At 44.1% G+C, this 13,547-nt stretch overlaps 1 protein-coding gene across 1 annotated transcript in view; it reads right to left on the minus strand.

Annotated features, from left to right (window-relative positions):
• KIAA1549 (KIAA1549 ortholog) overlaps positions 1-13,547 on the minus strand; it is a 938,976-nt gene that overhangs the window by 643,759 nt on the left and 281,670 nt on the right. The window contains exon 3 of the mRNA XM_078673003.1: positions 9,013-9,101. Within this exon, the coding sequence (XP_078529129.1) occupies positions 9,013-9,101 (89 nt within the window). The remainder of the gene's footprint in view (positions 1-9,012; positions 9,102-13,547) is intronic.

Raw genomic sequence — 13,547 nt, forward strand, 5'->3', positions numbered from 1 at the left:
TACATTAGCCTGGAACATTATAACATATATTTAAGAAAAAATAATGTTCGGAAGTAATGAAAAGCGTAATTTTTAGGTCATATGACCAAGCCTTTCATCATTACAATAAGAAAAGTAAAATGAACCAATGAAAAGTTTTATTAACAAGTCACATGACTTGTTATGCTTACGTTACGCGCTGCGCGCCCCGGATGACTTCCGGATGCGCTAACGCGGCGCGTCATATGACGCATTACGCGATAACGCAGGTCCAGAATATAGTCAAAATGTCTCCACCAACCAGCGGTCGGAACACAACCCCTTTCAGCAGGCTAAATAGTTCTGTTAAATGACAACAGAAGGGACAGGCAACAAGAACCATCAGTCAAAGAGGGGAGGGCTAGTTCTTCTCTACCGGGTTACATTGGGGCGCTACCGGAACTGATCGAATTGGTAGTCTACAGTGTTTCTGGATGTTTCAGACTGAAGCTGGGGTTAGCATGAGAGCAGCACCATTTCGTAGCTCCGTCGTGGTCATTCCGCAACCAATCATGGCAGCCGTTCTTTATCGTTATTTTGGGCGGGGTGGGTGGCGGAGCCGAGCTGTTTTGCAGCCATCATTGTGTGGAGTTCAGTTCATCTCACTAGTTTTGTATTTGTCATGAGGGGTTGTTCCTAATGTTTCTATTTTAGCGAGGTCAAAAAGAGATCCCATTAGTGGCCTACTGATTTTGCTCGATTCCTTTTCTTTTTTTTTTACACGATTTTTCGTTATCTGCAAAGACTAAACAGAGTATTGCGACTCTGTGTTTGTTTGTAAATAGAGAATGAACCAAAGAGAACTAATTCTAAAACAGTAAATACTTGGATAAAATCAAATGGAGAGAGAAGCAGGCACGACGGATTACAACGGGGGCAAAGGCCTGCGTTAACTACCTTTCACTATCTGCAAAGAGAGAGTACTCCTAATAGAAATGAGGGGGGGGGGGGCACCATTCAAAGCAGATCAGTGTGCATAAACACGAAAATGTTTTCACTTACCACGTACTTGACATTCGACAGCTTATGATATTTGCTATTAAAAAACCATTGAAATTCACTGAAAAAACCATAGGTTATAGACCATATATAGTTAGGAATTAGCATTTACAAAACCTTGAAAATTCACTGAAAAAACCATAGGTTATAGACCATATATAGTTAGGAATTAGCATCGGAAACAAAGGAAAGATGCGCCGGAGCACATCACAGCCAGTACGATCAAGCCAGCATCAAGCCCACCACTGCACACAGGAGGAAGAGACGCGGTGGCAGAGTCACTGAACTCTGCTCTGGGCTCGGCGCACTGCCGCACCGGTCCCCGTTGATTAACGTACCTGGATGTGATGGTTGTGCAGCAACGGGGGGCGCAAGGAGGTCTTTGGCTGTGGCAGGCAGTGCGGGACACGAGGAGTTTTGCTGCCTTACAGTCCTGTCATCCCCGCCGACACATGATGATCCTGGCAGAAAATTGCATGCTGGGACCAGTAGTTCCTATCCACTTTGGAGAACCCGAGCAGGTGACACTGATCACGGCTAGGGGGCGGAGCTAATCTGAATATTCACCTGAGCGTGGTGGAGCAGAACTGTTGAGAGGCGCTTACATCTCCCGTATTATATGCTGGGCGCTGAGGAGGCCACACGGCCGAAATGCATACGCCCGCGCCACTGTGCTTGTGCTGCATTAAAGATTCTCCGTTGTGTTCCCCCCAAGTGGCCTCAGACTCTTCTTTTTGGAAGGTGATATATATATATATATATATATCGTGAGCACCTTTCTGGATAACCATGGTCTTGCAGAGCTTTTGAGAATGGTAGCCGACTCGGAGCTCAGCTGGGCCAGCAAATGGTCTTCTTTTCAATATAAATGCAGACAAAAGTTAATTATTCTCATTATCAAAATTTCGGGCGTTGTTTACAATATCTTCTGAGATTATGAAGATTCTTCACTGGCCAAACTGATTTCAGAAACTCTCTATCCCCACCGCAATAGCTCTCCAGTGGTGAAAGGTAGCACCACAAGACTCTGCCTAGGATGTAACACCATCATGATATTTAAGGTGCCGACGGACATGCTGGTGTAATTTCCTTGTATTTGTCCTTGGTAACGTAGCTGTGCCGAGAAGAACAGAGAGCTGCGACAACAGTGACATCAACTTCAAAGAAAGTTTGCATTCTGTGTTAGCGACCTTATTATCAATGGCACTAACTCATCAGGGGAGGACAAAGGGTGGTGAGGAATGTGTGGGAAGATATAGTAGAGACAAAAAAAACTTATCACTAAGTAACTATTTCTTCTAATCGAAACTACTTCCAGCAGATTCAGCTTATAAAGCAGTTTCAAAGCAGCTCCATTGGGAGGTAGGAATGAGCAGTGCCAATGAAGTCGTGCAACACAGGATCTGGCAAAGAATCCATCACTGCGTGCCTGAGCTGTGGGGCAGTAATGTTTTGCAAAGGTACGCAAAGATGATGAAATGGGTGCCTGTCAAATATCAGCCAATTTGGTAACCCTTATAAGAACAACACCCTTGACAGACCACGCATCATGGGTATGAATGGCAGCTGGAGATCTTTCTTAGCTAAACCTTAACAGATCTTTAGAAAAAGAGTGACCCAATGTGAAATCATATGTTTAGTCACTGCCTTGCTTTCTTAGTGCCTGCAAAGCCCACAGAGTCGATCATACACTTCGTCTTGTGTAATCAGTGTAGTAATAAAATGTACACCAAGGTCAAATGCTGCTGCAAAATTCCTATCCGCCCCTTGCAGTAGCAGTACATGTTGCAGGATCCTTCATTGCGATGAGTGTAAATGCCTAGAGTAATCTCTCTCCAGTGTACCATGAGTGGAAACTTCACGATGAAGTGATGGACAACTTCTCCAGTTTGGGCTGTCCAAATGTGGATCTGTTCACCATGGCTTAAACAGGAAATGACATTGGTTCTGTGCTACCCATTCTGCCCAGAATAGTTTCCTGGAGAATGCTTTTAGGTTTGACTGGTCAATGGTTTTGCTTTATGCATTTCGAGCCCCTCGCTCTTCTTTCAGAAACTCTTCACAAAATAAAGGAGGAGGAGCTCCACTAATCCTGACAGCAATACATTGGGCATGGGTGAAAGGCTTAGTATGCCGGTCTGTTGGTACTCAGCACTCGGCCTCCGGTTCCTCACAGAGAAGAGCAACGTTTGCAGCAGAATGATAAAATACTCCACGACAATATTCTGATGCTACACCTACACGTTTGGAAATTAAGCTATACCAACTAGATATTTTCTGTTTACCACCAGAAGTGGCAGTCGTCATTTTAGCTGCCTGAAAACCTGCTACAAAGTCTATCAATATGAGTTGTTGGCATGGCTGGAGGTTAAAGAACCTTCCTGTTTTGCCATTGGAATTGAATAAACTTTGCACTTTCTCGTATTAAGCAGGGCTTGGCAGTTGCCACGGTCAAGGTATACCTGGCTGTCTTATCTGCCTTAATGTGTCTACCTGACTAACCCTCTTTGTTCAGGTCACCCTATGGTAGGTTTTCTCAGAGGTCTGTTATACTTGTTTCCTCTTACATCCTTCTTCCTGTGTTATTTTTTATACTTCTTGTGGATGAAAGAGTGAAGAGTAGGAAGGAGGATGCGTCACCAAATCCCTGCACATTATAGTTTGGATTTCCACTGATGGCCATTGGGTGCATGAAACAGTTACAGACCAAGAGTTCATGGTTGGATCGGAGACACCACCAACAGATATTGTATGGCTTTATTAACAGCATCTTATTGCACATCGCCAACTGCATTAATGGAGAACTCTTAAGAATTGCCACTTAACCTGGCTGATTTGCGGAGAAATTCATTTGCAAAACACAGAATAGAGCTGCACATCCACATTGATGAGACATGGAAAAATAGGAACACAGGCCAGCACGTCACTTGGAACAAAATACTGCATGATGTCATCACATTAAAGTGGATGAAGCTGCCACTGGAGTGGTATGGCACATCTCTGCAGCACGGGTGAGGTACGGCTACGGAAACTCCTAGAACCATGGGACCCATGTTAATATAACAGGTTTAACTGTGTTGCTTCCGATCTCTGATGTTGCTTTAACCATTTTTGTAAAGAAAGTGGGCCTGGCCTGTTATTTTGGTAGCAGTTTCTATGAATAGACAAGCTTAAGACCATTTATCTTTTTAGAATGGCCTGGGTAATTTAATTACCAAAAGTTGTTTTTAGAAACATGTGCTCTCACAAATTAAAACATAGCAGCCTTTCCTCTCCACTAGACCTTTCAGGTTAGATTTCTATATTTTAAGGGACCAATTCAGGTTTAGTCCCTACTTGAAAGAGGGCCTAAATATGTTGAAGCCATAAACACCTTAGAAATCACTTTGAGGAACTATAAGAATGGAAGAAGTTAGCAGGTCCAACCGTAAGATGAGTTTCAGACTCAATCATGGACAAAACATCCGAATCATAGTCTGATTGTACCAGAACCTCTGGTTTGGGGGAATGGTCAGGAGAGGGTAGTATGCAAATCTGTTTGAAAGAACAGGAACCGTAGTACCATGCTGTACTGCTTCTGACATGTATCGCCTCACTTTCATGCTTGGCACAAGTAAACTAGAATCTTCATGTAGCTAGCTCAGCTCCCAAAAGCTACGTTTGTAAAATAATGAAGGTTGAATGTGATGTGCCCCACATATTCTGTCTCCACCAGCAATGTTCACTGTCTCGTTTTCAGACATTAGATTGCCTTTACTTTTATATGACAAACAATCTATAAATGTGTTCTATGAACATGAATGTTTTAGCATTTATGCTCACTTGGTGCACGGGAAGGGCATCTTCTCGCCCATTTTTGTGAATCACAGGCTACTGATATTTGTTTTTAATAAATGTATTCAGGCTTCCAGTAAGAGTGACAGCATATTTTTCTTCGATATAGGGCTAGAAAAGTTGAGAGGTCCAACTCTGCCTGGAGGGATGAGCTCTACAGTACCTGTGAAACATGGAATACTGATGGTTGAATTGAGGAATAGGAAAAGCCAGACCTGCTCCTTAAAATGCTGTGGTGCGGAATGGGTCTTTTCCACAAAGAGCTCCCTGCCATGCAAAGCTGTGTTCATTACATTCACTCGGACATTACCAGAAAACCCATAGAAGTGCATCTAGACATGCCTCCGAATTACTAGGTCAGTAGACCTGAAGCCAGCAACCATATCTGTGATATTTAAGCGGCTCATATTTTCTGAATCCTGTCTATACGCCACAAGTTGGGAAAAAGGTTCCTTCATATGAAGGCTGCAGGTAACTAACTTATCTATCGCCTACAAAACAAGTATTTAATGCGTGAAAATGCGGTCAGTCACCATGCAAAGAGAAAATGCCAGAGACAAGGCTCCGCAGCCCACAATGTCCAAAGTCTTAAAGACTTTATCCGAGGAAGTCATAGAAAAGGAATTTGGATGGAGTATGGCTAAAGATGTCTGGATCAACAGGTTCTCCAGTGAAGGATGAGCAGATAGGAATTGGGATCAGATGTGAGGTCTAGCTATCAGCTATCTGCCTATTAACAGCTTGGACTAAAACATGCTAGTCCCAAGCTGCCTTAACCAAGTCCAACAAGGATTCACCAGGCAGTAAAAGTGGTTTGAAAGAGGCCTTAATATGATTACCCTCTTGGTTTTAACATCTGAAGTAAGCAAGGGCAAGTCTAATACTTCCAAACTACTTCCAATGCAGGGCTGTCAAATAGGAAATATGAACCAATGTCAAACCCACTCACGTTCTGCAGTTACAGCATAGCTTCAGTGGAAAGAGGGGGCAAATTGTCCATCTAAGAGACTCCCTCATCAATGCATAAAATCCCGACACAGGCACTTGCAAGGCATCAGAACGAGATCCGGATAACTCTCACAGGCAGGCAAATTAGTATTCACTTTTGCAAAAGGTTCATCCTCAACAGATTCCAGCACCTCCATCTTAGACGGGAGACTATCTGCTTAGTTGATCAGTCATTTAGGTGCCATCAAACCATACGCTCTGTATGTGGCTTAGCCAGCAGAATACGCGTTGTTATTCTGGGGCACACTACAAGCACAGCCTCAAAATCCAGAAGGGGCCTGGATAGTGGGCCCTGGATCGACTGCATTAATTGGCCCACAGTACTAGATCCATCAGAAAAGATGAGATCGGAAGCCCGGTACTATAGTTTGTACCAAGCTTACCACGACTAACAGAGGAATGACAAATGGAGCATATAGCAATGTTGTCCTCATTTGCGCTAACTGTAAAGAAGTCCCACATTGGGAGCTTAACTTTTGTCTCCTGCTAGAGGTGCCACTTCCAATGCCGGATGAACTGGAGGTTGTGTGTTGAATTTCACTATGTGGCTGCGCAGTAGTACCACTACCTACTTCTGCTGAGGTGGAACTTGTGCTGGATGTAGGTCTTTGGACCTAGAGGCAAGGCAGAAGGAGAAGCCCAGACGTTAATCACAGCACCAACATAGTTGCTGGCATAAAGAGGCCAGGGGGTTAGAGCTCTGGGGGTGAGTCACATTCCAGGACTGGGGAACAGCACAAATAGCAACATAACCTAACAAGCATTTGCAATGCAATAGGTCTCGCATTAGGAAAGTTTGAGCTATTAGTATTGTAAATGGCAAAGTTTTTATTTATGTTTCTTTTTTTTTTTAAATAGCTAAATTAATAGCTTCGTCATTTACAATGCCAATAGTTATAACTTTCGCAAATGTGATACCTATAGCATTTGTAATGCAATATGTTTTGTATTTACAAACCGCGAGAGGACAAAAAAAAGCTCCGGACCACCGCCTCCTCCCAGGCCTTCAAAAGGGACCTCAAAGTTCTCCTCCTCCAGAGACACCTCCAAAAGTAATTCACGTCCTCTTGCTATTTGTGAGGAAGACTTCCCACTACTGATAATTTCTACTTTCCATGACCATGGAAGTGCCTTCCCAGTGTATGCCTGTGATTGGAGGGTCTGCCTTTTTGCAGTATTTTCCATGTACTGGTGTTCGGTGCCCTTTTGTAACATGCACACACCACTCTGCCCTTGCAACACACGGCTGCTACCTCTCACATGTCTTTACCTTTGATACTTGCACAAGTGCCACCTTGCCCATGTAACGCTTGTTCCTGAGCCTGAGTGTCTAGCACTTATTGCAGGACTATACCTCTAATTATACTCTGTTTTCTCTTATAACTGCACACTTGTCACTTTCATTTCCTCTTGTGCACTTTTGACTACCTCATGTATTTTGGTTGCTCACAATTTTTACTCAAGTATTTTGTTTGCTCACGATTGTCACTATTACCTTTACTACCTCATGTATTTTGGTTGCTCACAATTTTTCCTCTTGTGCATTTTTGACTACCTCATGTATTTTGGTTGCTCACAATTTTTACTCAAGTATTTTGTTTGCTCACCATTGTCACTATTACCTTTACTACCTCATGTATTTTTGGTTGCTCATAGTTTTTACAACCTCATGTATTTTGTTTGCTCACAATTGTCACTATTACCTTATGTAAGTAACGTATGTTTTTGCAACCTGTTCTTTTGTAATGTTTCTCATTATGTTTCATATTTCTGTTCCTAATGTGAAGCGCTCTGACGCCTTCGGGTAAAGTCCGCGCTATATAAAAATGCATAAATACATAAATAAATAAATACCGCCTTCGGGTAAAGTCCGCGCTATATAAAAATGCATAAATAACTAAATAAATAAATACCGCAAATCACTGCCGTCACTCTGCCGGCCTGCGACCAGGAAGTCAGGCAGGCCGGCGCGACAACCGGAAACAGGAAGTAGGAGGGCGGGAGCCTACCCCGCCTCCCACGGAAGAGCCGCGATTGGAGCCGTGTTTGGAGCACCGGAGCAGGCAGGAGCCTACCCTGCGCCCCGGTGCCGAAGGAGGGAAGAAGAGTCCTGCTGCCGGGCCCTGCAGCTGAGGAGAGCCGCCGCACGAAGGAAGCCGGTGAGTGGGTTGCTGAGCTGCGGGGGGGGGGGGAGAGGGAGAGAGAGCATGTGTGTGCGCGCGCGTGGCGGGGGGCCGCGGGCTGTGTATGTGTGTGTGCGTGCGTGTGTGTATGTGTCTTGGAGTGCGTGTGTGTGACTGTGGGGGAGGGGGTGCGTGTGTGTGAGCGAGTGTCTGTCTGCGCACGCATGTGTATGGCGCGGGACGCGACGTGCGCGTTCGCGCACACGAATCCAAGCAATCCAAGCTTGTACACCCTCTTGTCCTCCTTCCCCCCACACTGATCGCTATTGGTCTCCAGCTGGACAAATGCATCCTTGCGGATGCATTGCCAGCGAGACCCAAAAATGGGATCTCTACCTTGTAGGTTACCCTCCCTTTCTTATGCTTCTTTTTATTTTTCCTATGGTGAGAGACCTTGTCTGGGGAATGATCGCATTTACGGAACTCACTTGCAATGGGATAAAGTGTAAAACCGCTCCACAGCAGAGCTCTGTCATAGTTTGGACAATTGCCTTAGGGAACATTAGGGGGGCGTTGCTCTCACGCAGGAAGCAGGTTCATCTTGGAGGGCCAAGCACCGCATGTCAGTGGTGGGAGATAGATATTTGTTTCTGGCAATAACTATAGGGTTTGCAACCAGACACTTGAGGAAAGGTAAATCAACACAATTCGAACGTGCACTGCTTACATTTTCACTCTGTAAAACACCGAAAAAGAGTGAAGCTCTGGCACTGTGTCTCAAAGGCGCAGGAAAAACAGACATAAGTACTGCCAGCGCACTGTGTGTGCATTCTAGAGGTTTGTGTAGTCAGAATGATTTTCTGGATTCAGTCTGGCAGCGTGAAGGTGAGGAATCTGTGGGGAGAAACACCATCACAAATTGTCCTAAAACAGATTTATTTGATCCACATTGTGGCACTGGAGGTGAAAGGCATTACTGGAGTGTAATCAGTATAAATGTGTTCTCTTATTTCACTTTATACATGCTTACCTCAAGCTCCACTGATCGACTGAACTGGACGCTCAGCAACTCCTCGATTAAAAGTTTGATGTTCTCCATCCCCACTGTGCGGGCCAGCACTGGAAAACAAAATTCAATTTGGTTTCCAACAGCCCAAAAATCAACAAAGCAAACATTACAGAGAGTGGGCTTCCAAATGGTGTGTACCTATAACATTGAAAAACAAAGCAGCATAACATTGGTACAAAAAGAAACTGTCAACTGTTGGAAAAAAAAAATATATATATATAGTAAAAATTGTAGAGAAAAATATGTGCTTCTTTTATAGTTTTGAAAGTCTGAATCTTAACCCAAATGGAATATAAAAGATTACCACTGGATAAACTCCCAAAGTAGTAACAAAACCAGAAATTTCTCAAAAGTAAATAAAACAAAAGGACTAGTGACAACTTTGTTATCAATTAACTAGGTGAATGATTCAAGCCTCAAACGTTTTTTATGCGACGTCTACAACAACAGTCCTTAACTGCTGTGCTTTTGTGGATCACACTAAAAGAGTACTGGAAACACGAGACCCACCCTAAGCAATTTCTATGTTTTGAACCTCGTAAACAATACACGGAAATATAGAACCAAGTATGAATCAAACATACACACAAATTATAAACCAAAGATCGAACTTTTAATAGTAAGCCTGGAGCTTTTAAAAATGTTGTTTGATTTCTAAAAGATCAACCAATATGCTAGATTCTACCAAATGATTGTCTACTTTTACTCTTAACATTTTTGCCGCGGCGTGAATTTCGACGGGGCAGATGTTGAGCGTGGTGCTGCGGTGCTCGTGACGGAACCACGCCGTCATAAGTCACGGGCGACGTGTGCTCATGACAGCGTGGTTCTGTCATGACCTCGCCCGCTCATTAATTCGCCCGCACAGGCAGGGAATTAATGCCGCGTGGGCGGAGCAGCAGCCGCATGATGGAACCATGCCATCATGAGCACACGCCGCCCGTGACTCAATGGCGTGGTTCCGTCATAAGCACGCACGGGGTTAATACCTAGGGCCCGAGTTAGATCTCGGTGGATGGGTTACTCCTTCACAACGATGACGGATATCCCGTCCATCGAAATATACATCCCTTTATATCCTACAGGATTTAAAGTTCGGCAGACAGGATATCCGTCACAATTGTGACAGAGTAACCCATCCGCCGAGAACTAAATGAATACCATACTCTTTGTCAGCACTCACTAATGCTCCAGTTTAGACCGCCAATTGTTCTGTTTGCTGTACTTGGTGCTGCTCCCACTAAGGATACCAACTTAATTTTTAGCCTCCAATTTCCAATTCTTTCCCATTTACAGAGCGTTTTAAAATCTAACATTTTGCATCTTTACTTTTCTAATCTAAGAGTACTTAATCTTCTAAAGAGCTGAGAGTTCAGCTGAGAAATGGCATCTGATAAACCTCGAGGCAGAAGTAAAAGGCAGGGGGCAGAGCCCTCCTGGGTATTGGCAGCACAGTATGGAGCGCTCTCTTTACACAGAAGATTACTCACTCATCAGCTACTTCCTTATCTTAAGGCGTTAAAATGCTACTTTAACAATCCGGTTAGTGTCCTCCACAGCACTTATTTGCCTATTTATCTCTTTAGTGCTCCATAGGAATGATAATAAAAACTTATGGACGCCGTACATAGGTGTGAGGACCTCAAGGGTCTCTGGACCCCAGGTTAAGAGCGGCTTTTCAACACTTTAAATGTAACCCACATTACATGAAGGGTAGTTTGTCACTGTCGTACCTTAAGGTAGCAGACACAGGCGGCAGTGGAACATCAGGCCGCCTTTAGTAGCAACTAGTGTGATGCAGGAGTTCTTCCCACAAAATACTTTTGGTGTTGTGGTGTGATATGCATATCCTGTCCTCAATGTGCATTTTACACGTGACACAAACTCTCAAAAGTAGCAATTGTGTCACTTTTCTCTGTTATATCTGTTTATCTTCTACGTGGTAATTAACATGCTCATTGAGACAAAGGGGCAGGCGTAACACATACACTGTCGCCAGGCATGGTATTATGGTTCCTGGTATTATATATATTTCTACATTTCCACGAATATTCATCCATATCCATTTTTCTCACTGTATTTGTATTTTTTTGGGCGGTGAAAAAGTGAAGTGGCAACTAGCATACTTTCACATTTATTTAACTGCTTAGAACACACTGACATTTCAATATTTGTAGGCTTTTTCGTCCGCCTAGTAGTCTTATATTATAAAATACTCATCCGAGAATGTTATCATTGTAATACAAACCCATGCGCGTAATTCGAAATATTTAGGCTTCGCTAGGAAATTTGTTTTCGTTTAGATGTCCCACAGAAGATCTTCGCTAGGTTAATCCTGGATCGCTTGCAGGTCTGGATGGAGGAGCACACAATCCTTAGCCCATACCAAGCAGGGTTTAGAAAGAACACTTCCACTATGGACCAAATCTTCCGACTGTCACTACTGTTTTGGAAAACTGTGAGTATAGAGGGTGGCAGCCTCTATATGGTGTTCGTCGACCTTCGCTCGGCTTTTGACCTAGTCCCTCGGGGGAAACTATGGATTGTTCTCCTAGAATTGGGCATACCGGTCCCACTGCTGACCATATTGATGAGGTTACACGAGGCGAATTTCGCCCAAGTCAGATGTGGGAAGAATGGTGCACTGTCTGCAAGGTTCCCCGTTGGCAGGGGGGTCAGGCAGGGTTGTGTGCTCGCACCTACCCTGTTCTGCCTCTATGTCAACGGGGTAATCTTGCACCTGAATGGAGTACAGAATAATGACGCCCCAAAGTTGGCAGGCAGTAGGGTTCCTGCGATTATGTTTGCAGACGACACCCTATTGCTATCTAAGTCCCCAATGGGGATACAGCGCATTCTGGATGGTTTTGAGGAATTCTGCAGAGGAAGGGGTTTGGAGATAAACTCGTTAAAAACCAAGTTTATGATCTTCAACCCCCCCGTAACCACTCGCCCAAATCCTAGGGGAGAGGGGTTGGCCTAAAGGCTAAGGCGCTCGACCTCGGAATCTGGGTTCGAGTCTCGGTAACGACGCCAAAAACCCCCTGTGATTCTGGGCAAATCACTTAATCTCCCCGTGCCTAAAATGAAAGTGTGTCCTCATGTAACGTAACTGGTGCTATGTAAAGCGCTCTGATACCTGATTCGGTTCGGGTCTAGTTCGCGCTATATAAAACTCTGCAAAAAATAAATAAATCCTAGTTTAGGTATGTTAAGGTTGGAAAGGGTCTCGACTTTTGATTACCTGGGGGTTACCATTAATGGGAACCTGACCTGGGGCCCCCAGCAAATCAGGTCGCAGCAAAAACTGGCCCAACTTGTGGGTGGCATCCTGAAGCTATCCAATACTTCCACTATTAAACCGGTTGGCCCACCACTGGAAGTATATAAAATGCAAGCCAGGGGTGCGATTATGTACGGAGGAGAACTTTGGGGGTACTTCTGCAGGACTGAAATAACTAAGACAGAAAACAAATTCCTAAGACAGTTGCTAGCTTTACCATCCAGCACACCACTCCTGCCGCTAAGGCTTGACTTGGGACTTAGGCCCATTAATGAGGAGCTAGTGCTCAAACCCCTAAGGTTTTGGCGTGACTCCGGAACTTGCACACTATAGGCAGGAACTTAGAGAAGTATTAAGCCTCTCTGGAGCAGGGAAAATTCCCTGGCTCAGATTCATAAAAAATGAATCCGCAAGAATAGGACTATCCGCCCTCTGGTCTGATCCAGAGAAAGGATCCAATATGATTACTCGAAAAAATCTTACGAAGATCTATTGTGAACATAAACATGCTGTTGCTTTGTCTAACTCCTTAGTCGACACTTTAACTGTTTCCTTTTTAACTGTCAAAGATTTTTTATCACTTTGAACAATTTATGGATGAAATTTACCCTACTTTAGCAAGAAAACTGTATATACAATGGAGACACGGTGTTCTACTGTTGCGAACCTTTACTAGCAGGTGGACGTCGCCAGCTTTGGAAAATTGCCCTGGGTGTAACTGTGACAGGGAAAATGATCTGCACGTTCTCTTCTTTTGTCCAGCTTACCATAAGTACAGGAAGTATTGGCTCGTACCCCTTTGTAAGAATTTGGGTTTTTTATACAGTATGTATGCTTTCAGAGTCTTAAAAACAGACACATCCAGACCTATTGTTTTTGCTGTTTCCCAATTTTTGGTAGCAATGTGGCACAAGCGAAGGCTTTTAATTCCCAAAACCCTCCACAGAGGTCTAAAGTTCTAAAGGCTCCACAGAGGTCAAAGGGCGCTGGTAACGCCGAAAGAGAGTACTTTTATCGTAGGGTTCTCAGCTCACCGTGAAACACAGGTAACATCTGTGGGCAGGCAGGATGGGGATGTGAAAGTATGCATCCTGCATGTCCAACGCTACCACTAATGTGAGCATTTTAAACTACTTTTTCAGGAAGAAGTTAAGAAGGCCTAGCTCTAGGATAGGATGGAGGCCTCAGTCCTTGGGTACCAGAAAGTAGTGGG

Source organism: Lissotriton helveticus, chromosome 1_1 (assembly GCF_964261635.1).
Source record: "Lissotriton helveticus chromosome 1_1, aLisHel1.1, whole genome shotgun sequence".
Taxonomy (NCBI): Eukaryota; Metazoa; Chordata; class Amphibia; order Caudata; family Salamandridae; genus Lissotriton; species Lissotriton helveticus.